Raw genomic sequence first — 21,991 nt, forward strand, 5'->3', positions numbered from 1 at the left:
TCTTGGAGATTTCTTATTTACTCTGTAATCTTCTAAATCAAACTCTTATTTTTTTCTTAATTCTTCAAAGGATATAAGCTTGTAAATGTCAACATCCAGGGGCTGGGGTTGTAGCTCAGTGGTGGAGTGCTTGCCTAGCATGCACAAGACCCTGGGTTCTGTCTCTAGCAAAAAAATAAAATAAAAGTCAAAAGGAAAAAAAAACGCCTCCTGTTTCTTTGCTACTTGTTCTTATGCCCCTTCACTGCAGTAGCAAGTGTAGAAATGCTTGGTTATTGATTTTATTTGCTGGACAGGAGGGATGGGAGGGGAGTAGTGAGAAAAACTAAGGGGAACAGTAGATACTGGAGGAAAAAATTGAGTGATATTCACAATTTTATTATGCCACAGGACATGACATAGACTTGTGAATATTATCTCCTGGACAGGACTCAGAGCAGCTTCACGGCCCCACATGAAGCCACATCAACATTTCTAAGGCAGTTCTGCATGTCCTACTGCCACCTCATGGGTTTAAGAATCCAGCTTCTGCTGGGCACCGGTGGCTCATGCCTGTAATACTGGCTACTCAGAAGACAGAGATCAGGAGGAATGCAGTTTGAAGTCAGCCCAGGAAAAAGCAAGACCTTATCTCACACAAAGAAAGGGCTAGCGGAGTGGCTCAAGTGGTAGAATGCCTGCCTAACAAGTGTGAAGTCATAAGTTCAAACCCCAGTACTGCCAAAGGAACAAAAAAAGAAAAAAAAAAGAACCCAGCTTCCGCACTGGTTACTTAATCTCTGTTTCTCTTCTCTCTCCTTTGAACAATGAATAGCATAGTATCTACTTTAGAATTGTAGCCAAATCCCACCGCTGACCCTGACCTTAAGCAGTGACAGCTATTTGTAATAGTAGCTAATGATAGGTTGCTACTATTCATTTCTCTCCATTTTCAGGTTTTGAAAGAATCTTGACATTGCTGTTGAATAACTATTTTATTCTCTGATTTATCAATATAATTTCAAACATTAGCAAAATTTTTCCTTTACTGGGTTCTTTTCCCACACCTATGTTTCTTACTTCTTTTTTTTTCTTTCTTAAGCAAACTGTCCCTTTTCTAATCAGCACTTCAACCACCATACCACCCTATCACTGTTGTAAACAATGCAATGATAATGCAAGTGAACATAAGCTAACATGTTTTCCTATGTTTCTGGAAAGACATGGGCAAACTGAGTCAAGTCTGCATGCACTCAGAATATGCAAAAAAAAAAAAAAAAAAAAAGCCGGGTGCCAGTGACACACGCCTGTAATCCTAGCTACTCAGGAGGCAGAGATCAGGATGATTGTGGTTTGATGCCAGCCCAGGCAAAGAGTTCTTGAGGTGCTAGCTCAAAAACATCCATCTCAAAAAAGGGCTGGTAGAGTGGCTCAAGGTGAAGGCCCTGAGTTCAAACCCCAGCACTGAAAAAAAAAAAAAGAAGGAGAAGAAAGTCAAATACAGCCAGCATTTCTTTCGCCATATTTCATTATTTCTTGGCTCTCAAGCTACCTGTCTTGTCTTGTTTATCGCTATTCATTAATAACAGTGTTGACAAGAGTTCATTGTGTCGACTCTAGAAATCTTGGCAAATTCAGTGATTCTCAGTTGTTCCTGGTAGATAGCAATATTCCCCAAGTTAGACTACTGGCGTTCACCACAAAACTCAGATGATGAGTACCCTTTGCCACCTTTGAAGTTAAGTTGACGGGCAGAGTTCTGTGTGTATGTGGGGGACATGTCCATCATGCTGCCACACTCTCATGTTTAATAGGAAGGACACTAAGAGTTATTTTTATTTTTTTCACCAAATTAGGCAGTTGAAGTCAGAGCATATTCAGAAGTTGAATTGTTTTATGAATACTCATTTGCGTGGCTGCTTCTTATACTGGTCCACAATGGATATTAACAGAATTCCTGAAATAGCTGTTCATTGCTAGATCAACTGCTTCTTCTTCTTGTTTTTTCATGAATACAGGCTAATGGTTTTGCGATGCAGTGGTTTCCAACTCGTTTCATGTATTATATGTGTAATACATAGTAGTCGTATTTGTATGGGACACTGAGGGAAGTGGCTCAAGAGCCAGCTGCCCAGGGGCTGAAGGTGAGCGCTGCAGCCTGTTGTACCCTTGAGGTCCAGCGGTGAGCCCTGTGCACAGGCAGAGCGGCTGCTTTACAGTGTGTTGTAGCCAGCTCATAGTCCTCATTTCTCCTGTCATTGTTCTTGATCTTATAGAGGCCTATGATTTCACTAATTGCCAGTGTTCCTTTTCATATTCTACAAGAGTACTGCTGAGTTACAGCCTGTCCCCTTCCTGAGGCTCTCACAGAAGTGGAAAGAGAAGCATAAACTCTGAGGGGTCTTTGCTTATGTTTGCTGGGTCTCTTCTCTCTCTGCACCTCTTCTGCGAGAGGCCTGAATGTACACCTCAATGTCTTCAGGGGTTGGAGGGGAAGAGACCTTGGACCATATGGTCTTTGCACATTTGTAAAAAGCTCCTGGTTATGTCTGAGCTGGTCTGTGTCCAAATGCTGGGACCTCAGCTGACCTTGTTCCTTCTCTTTTGCACACTCATTACGTTCTTCTATTCTCAAAACAACTAGACAACTGGGCGCTGGTGGGTCACACCTGTAATCCTAGCTACTCAGGAGGCAGAGATCAGGAAGATTGCAGTTCGAAGGCAGTCCAGGCAAATAGCTTACAAGACCCTATCTCAAGAAAACCCTTCACTAAAAAAGGCTGGTGGAGCGGCTCAAGGTGTAGGCCCTGAGTTCATAGCCCACTACCGCAAATCAAAATAAAACAAAACCAACTATAGATAAGCTTCAAAGCACCTTAAAATACTTAAAGTTGGGCTGGAGATGTGACTCAAGCTGTAGAACACCTGTCTAGCAAGCACAAGACCTGAGTTCAAGCCCTAGTACTGCCCAAAAGTACTTAAAGTAAATGTCAAAACTTTCCTCTCTTTGATTTGCACATAAAGTATTCCTCCTCCACTCCAAGTATGTTACTGGATGTGTGATGTACTTATTTAGAAAACAAAAAGCAAAACAACAAAAAGAGAAAAATGCTAGAATTCACAAGCCTCAAGTTTGAGTCGGGTAACTTAGCCAACTAAGTGGGCAAGTTCTGATCATTTCTAAGTCTTCCCAATCCCATGGGACTGATGATACCTGCTCATTCCCTCTCAGAGCTGGCTGAAAATGAAAGGCCATCTCATGTATGAAAAGATGACATCAGCTCTAAATGCAAAAGGGGATACGATTTGCTGTGGTATTGCAAGTGTCCTGTCCTCCAGGCCAGTGGCTGCTTATGGAAATTCGAATGATAGGTTGGTGAGTAGCTCTCGTGCTGACAACATTGACCGCCCGCTCTCCTTTATTCCCTCCCTCCTGCAGAGTAACCTGATACACCATGTAGGACTGAGCCATCACCTCTTAGCACTGAATTTTATCATCCTTTCTTTCGGCAAGAAAAGTGCATGGTCGTCTGCCCGAGTGAAGGTGACTGACACTGACTTTGACGGTGTGGAAGTCAGAGTGTTTGAAGGCTCTCCAAAGCCTGACCAGCCACTGAGACGCAGCGTTGTTTATATCCATGGAGGAGGCTGGGCCTTGGCAAGTGCAAGTATGTCCCAGTCACCTTCATATTGCATGGTGTTGTGGTTGGCCCTGGGAAGATATGTGATTGAGTTTGGCTTTCTCAGTGGGTAAGGAAAAGGGAGTCATTGGCCTTGGTTCCCCTGGACCATCCCCCTTCTCCCTATTGTCTCAGTAACATTACTTAATAGCACCCCCTTTGCAGTCTCAAAGGGGCCCTGATTTGAATGGTAAGTTATATAGTTACTGTTTGTAAAGGTTTTTGCTTATTGGTTTGTGTCTTACTGCAGAAAGACTATTTTGAAAATGTCTCCTGTGATCTAAATCATAGACCATTGCAAAGTGTTGATAATAGCTTTCTGCACCAAAACAAGGTGAAGTTTCACTGGGCTAAAATATGAGGGGATTGTTTTTAGTTTTCTCTCTCTCTCTCTCTTTCTTTGTCTACCTGCTTTTGGTGGTACTGGGTTTGAACTCCCAGCCTCACACTTGTAAGACAAGCTCTCTACCACTTGCACCACTCCCCACAGCCCTTTGGACTTACTTATTTTTCAGATTGGCACTGAAGCTTTTGCCTGGGGAGGCTTCAGATCACGATCCTTCTATTTATACCATTTATATAGCAGGGATGACTGACATCTTTCTACCAAATAGAGCAGATACTTCTTGATACATATTAGCCCATCAACATCTTATCAGCTTATAAAAACCAAAGATTAAAATTTAAAAACTATCTAGTCATTAAAAAGAAAGCATCTTGCCAAGTTCAAGGAGATTTTCTTTGATAACTCTCTTCTCCTGAGTAGAGCAGACTTGCCAAACCCTGAGGTGCAGGGCTTTCAGTCCAAACACTCACAGTTGAGGGCAAACGTGAGTCACCGATCACTTTGATACAGGCTAGAGATACAAAAATGAAAAGACACGGTCTCTGCCTTAGAAAAGATTGAGCGTGTAGCTCTGGGAAATTGTCAGGAGAACCATCATGTGGGAGATAGGAAGTGTAAGTGCCGGGAATGGTGTGGGTTGTGAGCACTCTTTCTGCTGGGGAAGGTGGATGTGTGCGGGATGATGTCATTTTTCTTGTGCGTGTGTGAATTCAGGGCCTACACCTTGAGCCACTCCACCAACCCTATTTTTGTGCTGGGTTTTTTCGAGATAGGGTCTCGCAAACTATTTGCCCAGCCTGGCTTCGAACTGCGATTCTCCTGATCTCTGCCTCCTGAGTAGCTAGGATTACAAGCGTGAGCAACCAGTGCCCATTTGTAAACTTCTGGTTCTAAGGTTATTTTGGAATGCCCATCAATAAGGAACTGTTAGATTCTCTGTTGATACAATAGAGATCTTAATTTATTTTAAGAACAATTAAAGAATTAAATTGTTACATACTAAAATTGCTTCTGTCCCTGCAGTCCTTTGGCCTCCTCCTTCCCTCCCTCCCTCCCTCCCTTCCTTTCTTCCTGCCTTTGTTCCTCCCTTTTCATAAGGAAATTTTTTTTTCATTTTTCTTTTATTATTCATATGTGCATACAAGGATTGGTTCATTTCTCCCCACTGCCCCCACCCCCTCCCTTACCACTCCCCCCCCCAAATCCTACCTCTCCCCCCTCAATACCCAGCAGAAACTATTTTGCCCTTATTTCTAATCTTGTTGTAGAGAGAGTATAAGCAATAATAGGAAGGAACAAGAGTTTTTGCTGGTTGAGATAAGGATAGCTATACAGGGCATTGACTCACATTGATTTCCTGTGCGTGGGTGTTACCTTCTAGGTTAATTCTTTTTGATCTAACCTTTTCTCTAGTACCTGTTCCCCTTTTCCTATTGGCCTCAGTTGCTTTAAGGTATCTGCTTTAGTTTCTCTGCGTTAAGGGCAACAAATGCTAGCTAGTTTTTTAGGTGTCTTACCTATCCTCGTCCCTCCCTTGTGTGCTCTCGCTTTTATCATGTGCTCATAGTCCAATCCCCTTGTTGTGTTTGCCCTTGATCTAATGTCCACATATGAGGGAGAACATACGATTTTTGGTTTTTTGAGCCAGGCTAACCTCACTCAGAATGATGTTCTCCAATTCCATCCATTTACCAGCGAATGATAACATTTCGTTCTTCTTCATGGCTGCATAAAATTCCATTGTGTATAGATACCACATTTTCTTAATCCATTCGTCAGTGGTGGGGCATCTTGGCTGTTTGCATAACTTGGCTGTTGTGAATAGTGCCGCAATAAACATGGATGTGCAGGTGCCTCTGGAGTAACAGTCTTTTGGGTATATCCCCAAGAGTGGTATTGCTGGATCAAATGGTAGATCGATGTCCAGCTTTTTAAGTAGCCTCCAAATTTTTTTCCAGAGTGGTTGTACTAGTCTACATTCCCACCAACAGTGTAAGAGGGTTCCTTTTTCCCCGCATCCTCGCCAACACCTGTTGTTGGTGGTGTTGCTGATGATGGCTATTCTAACAGGGGTGAGGTGGAATCTTAGCGTGGTTTTAATTTGCATTTCCTTTATTGCTAGAGATGGTGAGCATTTTTTCATGTGTTTTCTGGCCATTTGAATTTCTTCTTTTGAGAAAGTTCTGTTTAGTTCACATGCCCATTTCTTTATTGGTTCATTAGTTTTGGGAGAATTTAGTTTTTTAAGTTCCCTGTATATTCTGGTTATCAGTCCTTTGTCTGATGTATAGTTGGCAAATATTTTCTCCCATTCTGTGGGTGTTCTCTTCAGTTTAGAGACCATTTCTTTTGATGAACAGAAGCTTTTTAGTTTTGTGAGGTCCCATTTATCTATGCTATCTCTTAGTTGCTGTGCTGTTGGGGTTTCATTTAGAAAGTTCTTACCTATACCTACTAACTCCAGAGTATTTCCTACTCTTTCTTGTATCAACTTAAGAGTTTGGGGTCTGATATTAAGATCCTTGATCATAAGGAAATAGTTTATTCAAAAGAATTGATTGTGGCACAATGGGATTGGACTCTGATCACATGATAAAGCGAGAACACACAAGGAAGGTATGAGGATAGATAAGACACCCAAAAAATTAGCTAACATTTGTTGCCCTTAATGCAGAGAAACTAAAGTAGATACCTTAAAAGCAACTGAGGCCAATAGGAAAAGGGGACCAGGAACTCGAGAAAAGGTTAGATCAAAAAGAATTAACCTAGAAGGTAACACCCACACACAGGAAATCAATGTGAGTCAATGCCCTGTATAGCTATCCTTATCTCAACCAGCAAAAACCCTTGTTCCTTCCTATTATTGCCTATACTCTCTCTACAACAAAATTAGAAATAAGGACAAAATAGTTTCTGCTGGGTATTGAGGGGGTGGGGGGGAGAGGGAGGAGTCGGGGGGGGGTGTTAAGAGAGGGGGTGGGGGCAGGGGAGAGAAATGACCCAAGCCTTGTATGCACATATGAATAATAAAAGAAAAAAAAAGAATTGATTGTGGCAATGGGCAAAGGAGGGAGGGAAGGAATTAATTAAATAAGGGGAGGGGGACCTATTGCAATCAGAAGACATCTCTGCAAGCATTTTCTATGGTAGGCAAAGAGTTTTTCTTTCATAAAGAAGAGTTAACAAGGTTAGTTGGGCCCTCTTTCTATGAAATGCTAAGACTTCCAAAAATTCTAGTTCCTTATGTGTTGACTTTAAAAAGAATGCCATATCTTTAAACTGATAACCTCCCTGAATCACAGCCAATGAGAACATTAAAAGAGCAAACTTTTCTGATTCTAAGGAGGAAATTGCTTATTTAGGGTGTGGTGTGGGGGGGTGTTGAAAGGTATGCATTTGAAGAACTATAAAGTCAGAATTAATTTGGTACATTTCATATAGCCCATTATGAAGTAAATGTGTAGCTAGTTAAAAACATTCAAAGCTAACCTAATGTAGATTTCCTGTTATAATTGCACTTTATCATAACTAGACTTGTTTGCATTTGTGCATGTAACAATGTGAACAAGATGCTTACTCACATTTGCTTTTTATTGTTTGTTTTTATTATGAACTCCAAGCTTTAAAATGACCTACACTTGGCAGAATTTTAGAATGGACAGCATCAAGTGACCTGTTTTGTTGTCTCTTTTAGAAATCAGGTATTATGATGAGCTGTGTACATCAATGGCTGAGGAACTGAATGCTGTCATTGTCTCCATTGAGTAAGTAATTAATGCCAGTCATAAACTACTTTCTTGTGATTTCTTGGCATTGTGTGCCAAGCACTTGTAATCCTAGCTTCTTGGGAGGCTGAGATAGGGAGGATCAGAGGATCATGGTTTGAGTCTAGTCCAGGTAAATGGTTCACAAAATCCCATCACTAAAATAACCAGAGCAAAATAGACAGGAGGTGTGGCTCAAATGGTAGAGCACCTGCTTTGCAAGCTTGCAGTCACTCCAAAAAAAAGAAGACATTCTAGCTAATAGTCTTTTTATTTTACAAGTGATAGAGTATAGAAAACCACTTGCCCAAAGTCATCACAATTGGCAGGATTGGGGGGAAAAAATGACTTCTGCTAAATTCTTTTCTTTCTTTTTTTTTTATTTAAGACAGAGTCCTGTTATGTAGCCAAGGGTGGACTCAAACTTGCAATCTTCCTGCCTCTGCTTCCACAGTGCTGGGATTAAAGTTGTGTGCCACCACATTTGGTTTAATTTAATTTAACTTTTCTTGAACTAGCTCTAATATACCTTTGTATTTTTAGTTTTTTTCCTTGTTTTTTGTTTGTTTTTGAGACAGGGTCTTGCTATATAGCTGGCTGGCCTTAAATTTGAATCCTCCTGCCTAAGCTTCCTGAGTTCTGGGAGTAGAGGCATGTGTTGCCATGTCTGGCCTTATTTTTAATTTAATTATTTATTTATTCATTAATTTTTTATTATTATTCATTGGCTTAGGGATTGAACCCACAGCCTCATTTATGGTAGGTAAGCACTGTACCAAGCTACATCCCCAGCCTACCTCCTTTTTTTGTTGTTTTTATTGTTTGTTTGTTTTTTGTTTTTACAGGGTCTCACTGTGTAGCCAAGGCAGGCCTCAAACCTGAGATCCTCCTTTCTCAGCTTCACTATTGCTGGGATTATGTGTGTGTCCAGCACCCCGACTTCCTTCTTATTTTGGTTTTAGAAACCTTGAAAAGAAATTAACTAAAAGCTAAAGAAATACACAATTGCCAATAACATGTAAGTTTGATACTAACTTTTTTAAATTAAAAAGCAATTAGGATTTTTTTTTCAATCAGGATTTTGAGAATCATTCCTATACCCAAGAGTTGGAAAAGTTATTACCAACTCTTAAAGTCAGTTTCTGTAAGTTGGGCTTGGGGAATAGAAATAAGAATCCAATAACTCTTAACAGTATAGTTACTATAGTAATAGTAATGTTTTGAGTTATTCTGTCATTTCTCTATAAATGACTGTTCTGGGTGAGTAAAATGAATGTGAATAATAATTAGAACAATTATGACTATGGTAATAATACAAAAATCATGTTTACTCTGTGCTAGACATCATGCAGGTGCTTTTGAACCATTATTTTTTCTCTATTAGATTTTTTTTTTTTTTGAGACAAGATTTCTGTGTAGCCCACACTGGCCTTGAACTTGCAATGCTCTTGTCTCAGCCTCCTGAGGACCAGGTACTTTAGGTCTTTGTTCACATTAACCCTCTCAAGCAGGCTTTCCTTGACCACCCACGTAAAATTGCAGCCCACCTTGCTCTGCTTTTTTTTTTTTTTTTGTAGTACTTGGGTGTGAACTCAGAGCCTACATCTTGAGCCACTCCACCACCTTTTTTTTGTGATGGGTTTTTTTGAGATAGGGTCTCACGAACTATTTGCCCAGGCTGGCTTCAAACTGAGATCCTCCTGATCTCTGCTCCTGAGTAGCTAGGATTACAGTCGTGAGCCACAGGCTCCCAGCCTCGCTCTGCTGTATTTGCCTCCAAAGCTACCATCAATGTCTGACAGACCATATATTTAATTTATTGTGTGTGGATAGTGGTCAGTGGAAATAGACTGTGTGAATTAATGACAGTGGGAATTTTAGGGACTTTATGTCTGTCTTATTCATTGCTTGGAAACACCCTGGCATATCGTGGACATGCAGTAAATACTTGTGGAATGAGTGAATGGAGAATCTTACTTAATCATTGTATAACTCACCCATGGCAAATATTTCAACATCTTTCTCTTATTGGAGGAAGCTGATAATGCTGAATGACAGAACTATGGCAACTTCATGCTCTTTCCATGTCCTAGGTCCCTGTAGTTCTCTCTGCCAGATGCGCTCCCATTCCTGGCTCACCTCCCTCTTGTTTCTACTCCAGACTTGTCAGACTTGGCTCCAGACAGCTCTGGACAGCTCCCAGGCCTTTCTGAACTGCAGCCAAGCCTCCCAGACCACTCAGGGGCTCTTGGTACAGTTTGGTAGTGCAGGTTCCCTTAGGTAAACTTTATTATTGTGTCTTCTGGCCTGGCCAGCTGAGCAGAGGCCCACGGGGGCTTTTTTAAGCAGCCAAGCCCCATTAGGGAGAAAGACCCCATAGTTCAGTGTTGAGGAGGTCAACACTGCAGGGGTCTGTCAACAGTTTCCTTTGTAGCTTCAACTTCATGCTGAAAACAGAAGGAAGTCCGGCTTGCTTTGCTTGGCACTGTGAGGATTCTCTGTTCACCTCACAGGACTCACCTTTAGGGTTTCAGTACCAGCAATTGACAGATGGCCCCTTTCTGCATGCCCATCTGTACCTAGCATCTGTCTCCAATAAAACAGGTGTTCTTTTGAGTCTAGGCTTCTCATTAAACAAGAAAGATTGATAAGATGGTTTTAAGAAGATTTTGTAAAAAGAACTAAAACTTAGAAAGGATTGCTGTCATCTTAGTTTCCTGTCACACCTAATCTGTATGATGTAACATCCTCAAGTCTGTCAGCTGGGTGGCATCACAGAGCTGTGATCAAGTGCTCTTACTCATGACTGTGTAACCCTCAGGCAAGTCATTTAAACTCATGCAAAATGAGATTAAGAATCCTTCCTGTGTGTTCAAAATGTGACTACAGGGAACAGAAAATAGGAGCATTTCCTTTTGTCCCAGCTCCTAGTGCAAGGCTTCAAATGTACGTACATGTTAAGTATGTGCAAGTGGAGTTGGAATAACGGCTTCTGAGAGCTGTCTTGGCAATTGATGTAGGCAATTACTAGATAAGTCTGCAGGATTAGTGCTACAACCCAGAGAACAAAGAGTTAACTTACAAATCTATTTATCGACATGTGTTTGGCACTCATGGCGTCTTTTTTTTCCCCCAATAATAATGACTTAAGATGGTTAGTGTCCAGGTCAGCTGCAAACAGCCTTATAACCTGTGCTCTAGTTGAAGTTTAGCCAGTGTTACAGGATCGTGATGTTTGTCTTGGAAAGAATATTCAGAGGTCTAATTTGGGAATGTGCTTCTCACTGAATTTCCCTTTTCCTTCTTCTATTCCACGAATGCTGATTAGATTCCTATTCTACTCAGTTACTATGTTAAATTCTGGTGACATAATAGTAATACTTAATTCCTGTCCTCACAATTTAGATGAGAAACGAAATCTTGAACAAGTAATATTAAGTGTGCTGAGTGATGTGAAGTAGAAGTGAGTATTAACAGGGACATGTGTAGACAAGATCACATGTACCTTGTCCAAAGCGTCAGAAAAGGCATCCTAAAGAAAGTGATGCTTGAGTTTAGCCCCTCACCAAAGATGCACAAAACTTAGTCAATACTTTGGTCATAGACATTCAAAGTGGTGTCATGGGAGTGGTTGTGGGGAAAGGAGCCAGGCAGAAACCATTAAGGGGATGAATACAAGAGAAGATGGATAGAAGGACTTATTCTTCCAGTGGTAATGGGAAAACAGGAGTAAAAGTGGAGGATCCTGAGAGTGTTCAGGAGCATGATGGACCCTGGCTCCTCTAGAATTCCCCCTTCTTCTGCAACCAGTTGTTCCTCACCCTCAAGGCCCACAGAAGTTAATAGTGGTGTCATGGCTTTACCTCCTGTTGATTATGGCCTTGGGGAGGATTATAATCTCAGGAAGTTGCTTGGCAAAAGTTGGGCAACCCTGGTAGTGGAATCACCTCATGTGATGTGAGTTCCCATCACATGGAAGGAGTTGGAACTCTTCTGTTCATAGCACCTATGATGAGAACATACCTAACAAGTAAGATAGATATAAAGGCCTTTAGTCATGCAAAATGTTTACTACTTAGTACCTTTACAGCAAACACTATGCTATTTTTTACATATTAATTGCACAATAGGTATTTGGTACATAAGTAAAAACGTTCATTTTAGCATATCTAAATTACATGGATGTATCCTCTTGTAACCTAGGAAGGTCTTATTTATGTTCATAAACATCAGTGCAGGCTGGTTATAACATGGAGCCTTTCTCCCTCGTTTGTTTAATGAAACACAATACTAGAACCATAAGACATAAGGGACAAGGAAGGTTTCATATCTTTGTCTAAAAAATAAAGCATTTTTTTTCAGCCTTTTGGCTAAGATCAAGAAGAAAAGTGTAAAAAATACAGTGCAAGATAATGCAGCATGGGTGTGTAGTGACATTATTAAGCCCGCCAAGGGGTTTCTCTTGTCTTTTTGGGTGTGGAAAACTACTTCAAGTTGTGTTTTTCCAAGAAAAACTCTTTTCCCAAGAGTTCCACAAACATGAGCATTTAAACATTCTGATGAGTTGCACTTCCTACCCTATTGAAGCTCAAACTGTCCCATCTTTGGCTGAGGTCAGGGGTCTATTTTAGGTTGCTCTTCTTTTTTTTTTTCTTTTCCTTGATGGTACTGGGGCTTGAACTCAGGGCCTACACCTTGAGCCACTCTACCAACCCTTTTTTTGTGATGGGTTTTCTCAGGGTAGGGACTCTCAAACTATTTGCCCAGGCTGGCTTTGAACTGTGATCCTACTGATCTCTGTCTTCTGAGTAGCTAGGATTACAGGTGTGAGCCACCAGTACCCGGCATCATGGTGCTTTTATGAGGCACCAGAAGATGCTCATCTCCATAAACAGTTGTATATATAAGATACTCTGAGAACATGTAGAAATGGTGGGTGACCTAACTGTGCCTTTCCCTCTGTCTTTGTCCTGCTCTTCCTCAGAGTTATAAGGGGACAATCTTCACCCACAACCATTTAGACAGACTTGGGATGTAGCTCAGTGGTGGAATAAGTGTGAGGTCCTGGGTTCCATCCCCAGCACTACAAAAAAAAAGGAAGATTGCTCAAAACATGCCTCTTTTTTTTAAGTAAAAAAATAAATTTATTTCTCACAGTTTTGAGGAGCAGTAAGTCCAATACAGGCATATCTTAGTGATATTAGAGGTTTGGTTCCAGACCACCAAAATAAAGAAAATATTGCCATAAAATGAGTCACATGAATTTTTTGGCTTTCCAGTAACATTAAAGTTATGTTTAGGGCTGGGGATGTGACTCAGTGGTGGAATGCTTCCCTAGTATGTGTGAGGCCTTGAGTTCAATCCCCAGCTCCCCCCCACACACACAAAGTTCCTATTCATACTATATTGGTAATCTATCAAGTATGCAGTAGCATTATGTCTAAAACCAAAGCAATATATGTAACTTTATTTATTGCTAGAAATTGCTATCTGAGCAACTGGAGAAATGATGCCAAATACTTGCTCCACACAGGGTTGCCATAAAACTTTAATTTGTAAACAACATAATATCTTGAAGCACAATAAAGCAAAGTGTGATAAAACAAAGTATGCCTGTACCAAGGTGCCAGCATCTGGTAAGGACTTCCTATTCTGTCATCTCATGGCAGGAGGCAGAAGGACAGAAGAACTCAAGAGACCAAGAGAAAACAGACCTTTTAATCATTCATGCCAACCTTAATAAACCTAAATAGCATCACAAATAACTTAATACAAAGAGAAATACTGTGGCTTCTTTTACAAAGTAGGTTGTTTCCTTCACTGTTGTTAACTAATGAATCACTTCTTTTATACATATTTCTTGGCTCTAATCTCTACTAAAATTTCAAAAAAAAAATCCTCAGACTTTTCTCTTGTGGTTTAGATCTTTTAGAATTTTGGTGGGGCAAAGTGGGGAGATTCCAGAGCTTTACACAAAGCCTGTGTTGCAGCTATAGAACACCGATGTCGATGTCTGAAAGCCTCTGTGAGCTTGGAAGGCCTGGTCCCTCTCATACCTGGACCTTCCAGAGCTATCTTTAGCTTCTGGAACCATGTCAAGAGAGGAGGCTAGAAGGACATGGCAGCAAGCCTGCAAGAGTGCTATGGCTCTGTCTTTGCCCTTGAGTTTGCCTCTGGATGGGGGGAGGCAGTTAGATAAAATGCTGATAACCTGGGACACTGCTGATTAAATAGGTAGGTCTCATGAGGTTTTTTTTTTTTTTTTTTTCTTCCTCTGGTGGTACTGGGGATCAAACATAGGGCCTCTCCCATGATAGGCAAGCACTCTACTACTGAGCCACACTGACAACCCCGTGAAGTCTGAAGTTGAGAACAGATTACCGGAAGTCTCAGAATTTAAGTAGGTCCTAATTCCAGGCTTACTCACTCTACTTCTAGGATTTTGGTCAGTCACCCTGGTGTCTGTTCTTTTGAATGTTATACTTATCCAAGCAGCCAAGCCATTGCTAATCTTTACTCTCCCTTGCTGAGTGATTGGTGGGAGAACTGTCCCAAGGGGCCAATGTTGAAAGTCAAAACAGCAAGGAAGACCCTTCTTCAACCATGACACGCAAACCACGCTGGAAGGGTGAGAAGAGGAACAGTCGTCTATTCTCTGTCCTTCCACTGTGGTACAGGTTTGTTGTGTGTTTAATGAGAGGGAAGGTTGGAAGGTTGTTAGAGGAATGAACAGATTATTCCTCTGGGATTGTCTCCCTCAAATAGAGAGAATGATTTGAATGCAATTTCAGTTTGTTTTGGATACCCCCTACTGAAGTTACAATTCTCCAGACCTGGGGAATTCTAACCTTTTTACATTCCCAAGATGAATTTATTGAGCTTTCCTTGGCAGACAGTGAAAAGGGGGAAAAAGCTACAGGGCAGAAAGACTTCTCTCTTTTCTGCTGAATCTAGTAAGAATCTGGCTTTGTTCCAGACTATCACGAGAACCTTTCACCCAACTGGCATACATGAAGCAAACTGTCCTTTCTCACAGCAGAAGGAGGTAACCATGGCTTTAGATTAGGTTATTTTGCAGGAAAATGCTCGTTCTACCCTTTTAGAACAGTACTGTCATGCTATGCTTCGGACAGCTCACGTTTCCCCTCAACTCCAGGCTGTATATGTTATCTGCCTTTGACTTAAGCAGCAAATTGTCAGTCTTTCTGAGCATTGCTCCATCTCCCTGGTTAGGGGTGAGGCGTAATGAGCATACATACATAGATAAGGATGTATATATGCATATACCAAAAGAATATAGGTTGTGGGTTTTGAAGACTGAACATATATTTTAAAGGGGGAATGCTATGGGTTTTGAAGTCAGTTGTGAACTAGGATCCAGCTTTGCCCTTCCTAGCTGTCTTAGACAAGTTACACATCCTTCTTGAACCTTATGTTTTTATCCTTAAACCCACAGGTTTTTTTTCTGGGATTTAGGTAAAACACATCTGTAAAGCATTTTATGAGGCATCAACTAGGAGGAATAGGATAAGCTTTTCAGACTGTGCACGTTCACTCAGTTGACAAAAGCCCCTGTACTGAATTTTGTGCATCTAGTAGGAGGCACGTGAGACGAAGAAGACTTGGAATCCAGCTGGTATTGCAGTCATCTATCCTACACTAACTTAGTCTAACTGAACTACACATACAGAGATAATGTGTGTGTTTATCAGATGCTTTAATTCAAGAACTTTCTTTTTTACATAAAAATTGAGTCCTCTTTGCAAGGACATAGCTTTGAACACAGCAACAGGTAGCAAATATGCTTATGTGTACTTTCTATGGCTATAGCACCCATGATTTTCCTCCTGACTCAGTTTTCTGTGTCTACAAATATAAAATTTGGTTATGCTTCTCAGGTAAATTGCAACAACTTAGCATGTTCATCTTATTCTGTATGACCTAAGACATACCTATTTTCAGTATATTCTACCGTCTACAGAAAGTGTCCCTTCTTTCTGAGTTAAAAAGTAAAGATTTTTCCAGTTTGAACAAAGAAGAGGGGTTAAAGTTTAGATTTATTTTATTTTAGATTTATGGTACTTGGGCTTACACCTTGAGCCACTTTTTTGTGAAGGGTTTCACAAACTATTTGCCTGGGCTGGCTTCAAACCACGATTCTCCTGATCTCTGACTCCTGAGTAGCTAGGATTACAGGTGTGAGCCACTGGTACCCAGCTTAGAATTTGGTTCCTTAATGGTGCCAGGAAAGCTCTCACATCATGCACGATCTGTTTGTCTTTTAAGCATGTTTACATTGTTAGCTGAGACAGTTATTAGTTGACAAGATTAATCAGTGGCATGTGCTTTTAGATTTCCAGTTTCCTTTGATCCAAAGACTTTTTCTGAAATAGAACTGGAAAATTCAGTTTAATTCGTGTATATCCTATTATGGATATCTTCCGACCTCCTAGGCAACCAGGAAAGCTGTTTACCAGGATATATAGGATATTAATGAAATATCGTAGACTGAATTTCATAACTGGAGTTATCATGTGCACCTATTTTTCTTTTTTTAAATAAATTTTTATTAGGAAATATTCATTATACAAGAGGGATTCATAGTGACAATTCTGGTTAGACTTATATTGTATATTATTTACATTGCTCCCATCGTCTCTCCCCCTCAGGCCCCTCCCCACCCCACTTAAAGCATTGCAAAAGGTTTCTTAGTTCTCTTTCATATAGGTATATGTATAAGTCCATCTGCCGTATACTGTCACCTTAATCTCCTTCCTTTACTCTCCCTTCTCCCAGTAGTACCCTCCCTATACACACACACACACACACTCACACACACACACACACACTGTACCTATTGTACACTCTTGGTTTTCATTATTAACATTTAAGTTGATGTCCTAGAGGGTGTCTCAATGCATGCCCTCTGTGGGAATACTTTACTTTGGTCCCTTCTCCCCTTTCCATTACTCTCCCTTACCCTCTTGTCTACCGTCCCCATTTTTCAACAGCTTTCAATAAACATCCTTATATCCTCTACCTTCACATCTTTGGTTTGCAATATTACTGATGCTCTACCATTCTTTTTTCCTTTCCCTCTTTCCCCAATCTGTAGAAAAATAGTTCCACTGTTACAAACTTGTTCTACATCTAAGTTTGTATATGATCATACTTTTTTTTTGTATATGTGTTTATCTTGGATCTATCTTCCATGTTTGAGAAAAATGTGGCTTTTGTGTTTCTGATTCTGGCTTACTTCACTTGACATGATGTCCTCCAATTGTATCCATTTACCTTCAAACCACATGTCATTAGTTTACTCCACTGTCAATATATACCATATTTTTTTGATCCATTCATCAGTTGTAGAGCACCTGGTTGTTCCAAAGCTTGGCTATTGTGAATAGTGCTGCAATGGACATTGGTGTACAAATATCTCTATTGTATCCTGTTTTACATTCTTTTGGGTAGATGCCCAGGAGCAGTGTCACTGGATCATATGGCAGTTCTATCTTTAGTTTTTTGAGGAATCTCCATACTGCTTTCCATAATGGTTGTACTAATTTGCATTCCCGCCAACAGTGTATAAGAGTTCCTGTTTCACCACATCCTCACTAGCATTTGTTGTTACCCTTGATTATGGCCACTCTAACTGGGGTGAAATGAAATCTAAGTGTTATTTTGATTTGCATCTCTTTTATAACCAGGGAAGTTGAACACTTTTGCATGTATTTACTGGCCATTTGTACCTCTTCCTTTGAGAATTCCCTGTTTAAGCCATGTGCCCATTTCTTCATTGGAGTGTTGATTCTTTGTGGGCTGAGTTTTTTGAGCTCCCTGTAGATTCTGGATATTAGTCCCTTATTAGATGAGTAGCTAGTAAAAATTTTCTCCCATTCTGTGGGCTGTCTCTTGACTGTAGTGACTGTTTCCTTTGCTGTGCAGAAGCTCTTTAGTTTGATGCAGTCCTATCTATTTTCTTAAGATTAGAAATTCAGCTTTTACTGGTTATCAGAGCTGGGGATAAATAGAATCTTATGAGATAATGCCACCTAGTGAAACAAATAGGACAATCCTACTTCTTCTGCCCATTATTAACCAATAGAATAGTGTAGCAACAGCTTTAAGACACAGTGAAAATCAACTGTAGAAAAGTCATTTTGAATGATTAATTTATCATCAAAGATGAAAAACTAAAAATAAATTAGAAAGCTTATTTTATGTTCTATAAAACATCCAGTAAGGGAATTTCTCTTTTTATCATCATATATTAATTGTACAAAGTCAGTGGTTTCATTGCAATGTTTCCATACATGTATATAATGTACTTTGATCATGCTCAACCCAGGGGAATTTCTTATTGCATTTAGTTTCAAAATGTAATAATTCCTGAACGACCAGTTCCCTATTCACCACTTAACAAAGTATTTCACAAATATTTGCCCATTTCATTATATCTGCACTGAATGTCAAGTTGTTTTAATTAGATAGCTGGATTTTAGGTAGAAGAAAGAAAGGGCCTCTCATAAGATAGGTTAGAAAAAATTAAGTTCATTATCAAAAGATACGAGTTTTTAATGTCTTGCTATTCAATTTTAACTAGGCAGTTAGTTTCTCTACTACCTTATTTTGTTCTATGTGTGATTTATTTTATACATCAAGCAAGTTTTCTGTGTCTCAGTTTCTTTATTTGCAGAGTGAGGATATATCAATACTCAAAAACTACATATTAGATAGACCATTCACAAATACTGGAAGCAATAACACTACTCTTTTTTTTGGCGGTGCTGTTGTTTGAACTCAGGGCCTACTCCTTGAGCCACTCTACCTGCCCTATTTTCATGATGGTTTTTTTCAAGATAGGATCTCAAGACCTATTTTCCTGGGCTGGCTTTGAACCTTGATCCTCCTGATCTCTGCCTCCTGAGTACCTAGGAATATAAGTATGAGCCACTGACGCCTGGCTAACACTTCTCTTGATCTTAACCAAAAGACCAAGAAGCAATCACAATGATGATTGAGTATAGTTCCTCATATCAGCAAAACCCACAGTTTCATAGGAAACTAAGAGAAATACTTTGAATATGAGTAATAAGAATGACGATATACCCAACCATGCACAAACTTCGAAGCATTCCTAGAAAAGCCAACGCAGCTCCAGTAGCAAGTGGAGTTAGTCAAGCCCTCCAGCTAAGACTTGAGGGATGAGTGAAAGTGAACAGTGTGGGAGGAGGGCAGAGGCTGGGGGAGCACTCACACCAAGACTGAAATGTGGATGTACGGGCAATGCTGTGAATGAGGCATTTGACGAAACCAGGTTCTTAAAAATTTTAAAGGCTAGGATCACAAAGGACTCCCATCGTGGAAAGTGTCTTAGAGGTGGGGAGAGAGGCAGAGGGGAGAAATGACCCAATGTATGCACATGTGAATAAATGAATTAAAAAAGAAAGTGTCCTAGAGGATCTGGACAAGGCTACATGCAAACTTGGCTTTCCTTTTGCTGTTTTAGCGTGACCTCTCAGTTCCAATTTTCCAACTAGTATGTGCATTACTTGGGTGTAATGCCAGGGTGGCTGGAACCTCTTCAATGGAGTACAACTTTATTATACCTACCAAATAAGTTATGAAGATTACCACAGAGACTTATTAAATGTGAGATCAGGAGAGTGGCCAGTGCTGCCCAGTCACCTTCTAACACACAGACATTGTGAAAGGATCACGGACTTCCAGAAATAAACATCCAAAATCTATTATGGGTCTATCCATATGCTGATAATCAGCACCTGCCTCTTCATTAAGGTTTCTTTTTGAGTTGGTGGTGGTGAGTCTGTTTTGTTTTGTGAGGTGGCTAAGAGATTAAAACAAACAGGCTTTTGCTAATACAAAATCATTCATATTAGCCTATTCTTACAAGAAAATAAATTATTTATGTGTATTTTTTGTAGTTACTTTATCTGTTTCTGGCTTTAAGAGAATCAGTTTTTGTCTTCACACTTTGTTTATTTATTTATTCATAGTACTAGGGTTTGAACGCAGGGTCTCACGCTTGCCTGACAGGTGCTCTACCATGTGAGCCATCCCACCAGCTTTGTCCTCACACTTTAAATGGCCTATAAAAGCTTGGTGAAGCCCTGAAATGAATACAACTTTTCTCTTCGCAGATACAGGCTGGTTCCACAGGTTTATTTTCCTGAGCAAATTCATGATGTTGTACGTGCCACAAAATATTTCCTGCGGCCAGAAGTCCTCCAGAAGTATAAAGTTGACCCAGGAAGAATTGGCATTTCTGGTGACAGCGCTGGTGGGAATTTGGCTGCTGCCCTTGGACAACAGGTAACTGCACTGCCCCGCAGTGCTGGTGGTAGCAGGAGGTATAACGTCCAACAGACCAGCACATCTTCCACGACGTGAGCGATGACGTGAGCGAGGCCATCGTCCTGGGAGCCGCTCACTACACAGCCCTATTGTTTGTGACTGCACTTGGATTGCTCTGAGAGGGCTTTTCTGAAGTAAAAAGGACTCAAGCTGAGTCCTTGAAGGACGTGTCTCAGTCCTGGGAGCCCTAATTGCAGTCAGTGTTGACAAGGCTGATCCTGTAGAGGGCACCCTCGCGCCTCAGGTAGACGCCCGCACATTCAGAATCTCTTGCTCTTCCCCTATTTGACTTGCAAAATGGGGCATTTTTGCTTAAATTCCAGTTCCTGTGAGTATTTTCGTAGGACTTTGAGACAAATTAAAATATTAAAGTGTTTGTCAAATTTTTCTTTTAGTATCAAAAAGAAAAATAAATAGTTCAGTTATTATAGATGTTAAATTTGCAACTTGATCCACGTTTTACCTGGTTACATTCTGTGGAAACTGTATGTAGCTCTAATAGCCCCTAAAGGTTTTTCCTTTTCTTTTTTTTTTTTTTTTGCATCTGATTAAACTTATAGATAAGCACATTTTCCTCCTCTCATGGATTAAGTAATTTAAGAATAGCAGCTCTCTATTTCCACCTCTAAATTTCTTTTGGTATCTTTCAGTAGGACCTGTCATTTTATTTATGATGTACCTTGATTTTGTTCTCCTTTGCTTCATTAATAATTATTAACTAATAATAATTAAAGAACTTGATTCTCCAAATGGCATCCACAAGTTGGCCACCCCTGTGTTTACACACAGTCAGAAGAAAAGCCAGGTACAGTAAGGAGAGTAGTGGAGAGGCTTCAAAGCCAAACAAAACTAGGATCTAATCCAGACCCTGGCTTTGAGAGATACAGAGATGCAGGTCTAGTCCCTGAGTCTCAGGAAAATGTCATCTGATTGCAGAACTATTAGAAAGACATTGAGAAATGACATTTATGGAATTCTTAGCACATGGGATTATTTACTGATCATTTCTTCTTACCTTTGCTGGGTAGTTGCATCTTACCTGAGGATGGGGTTCTTTTTTCTTTTGAGACAGGGTCTTGCTATGTAACCAAGCTGGCCTCAAACTCCCAATCCTCCTGCCTCAGTCTCCTCATGGAGATGGTTCTGAAGTCAAGGAGTTAAGCAAAATTGGATGGCTAAAATTACCTTGAAGATTGTTTAGTTACCTATGAAACATGTAAACTACTTAGCTTCCTTTAAAATGTTTCATGACAAATGTTTAATTTTAAAACTAGAATTACAAAATAGGGCAATATATTCACACTCCAGAGAGCCATGGTGACCTGAGATCTGTTGAGGAGCACAATTCACCTCATTCCCATCTCAGCCTCAGTCTGGCACAAGCTCATCAAGGAGAATGGAGGATGTGTCATCAATGTTATTTAAATCCTCTTATCAAGCGTGAACAATAAATGCTTAGTAAAACACTTTGGAGTCCCATCATCTATCATTTAGCTTTTCCTGCTCTTCTTTCTTCTCTGGAAGAGTAAGACTCATTTTTTTTTTCTCCCTAGGAAGCCTTCGCCTTTTTGGAAATAAAAAATTAAGTTAGATTCATAGATTATTCATTCAGCAAGGTGTATTAAGTACCAAAAGATAGATGTGAATAAAGTGTTAATGGGGTTTAAAGACATCACAGGTCATGTACCCTGGGTTCATTCAGAAATACGAGTCACAGACAATATACATTTTAAAGAAAATATCTGGCAGCTTGGTAAGGTAGTGGTGATAGGGAATTATTTATTTTTTAAGCTACACTAGTGTATTAGCCAGCTTTTCCTTGCTATGTCAAAATTCCTGACAGAATC

General features: G+C 40.2%; 1 protein-coding gene across 4 annotated transcripts in view; it reads left to right on the forward strand.

The window, feature by feature from the left end:
• The window catches only part of Nceh1 (neutral cholesterol ester hydrolase 1), a 70,880-nt gene that overhangs the window by 44,259 nt on the left and 4,630 nt on the right, over positions 1-21,991 (forward strand). For 3 of the 4 annotated variants that reach the window (XM_020159313.2, XM_074073761.1, XM_074073763.1), the window contains 3 exons: positions 3,419-3,647; positions 7,700-7,769; positions 19,931-20,102. In XM_020159313.2, the coding sequence (XP_020014902.1) occupies positions 3,419-3,647; positions 7,700-7,769; positions 19,931-20,102 (471 nt within the window). The remainder of the gene's footprint in view (positions 1-3,418; positions 3,648-7,699; positions 7,770-19,930; positions 20,103-21,991) is intronic. The other variant, XM_074073764.1, reaches the window with a different exon arrangement.

This window comes from Castor canadensis, chromosome 5 (assembly GCF_047511655.1).
Source record: "Castor canadensis chromosome 5, mCasCan1.hap1v2, whole genome shotgun sequence".
NCBI classification, from domain to species: domain Eukaryota; kingdom Metazoa; phylum Chordata; class Mammalia; order Rodentia; family Castoridae; genus Castor; species Castor canadensis.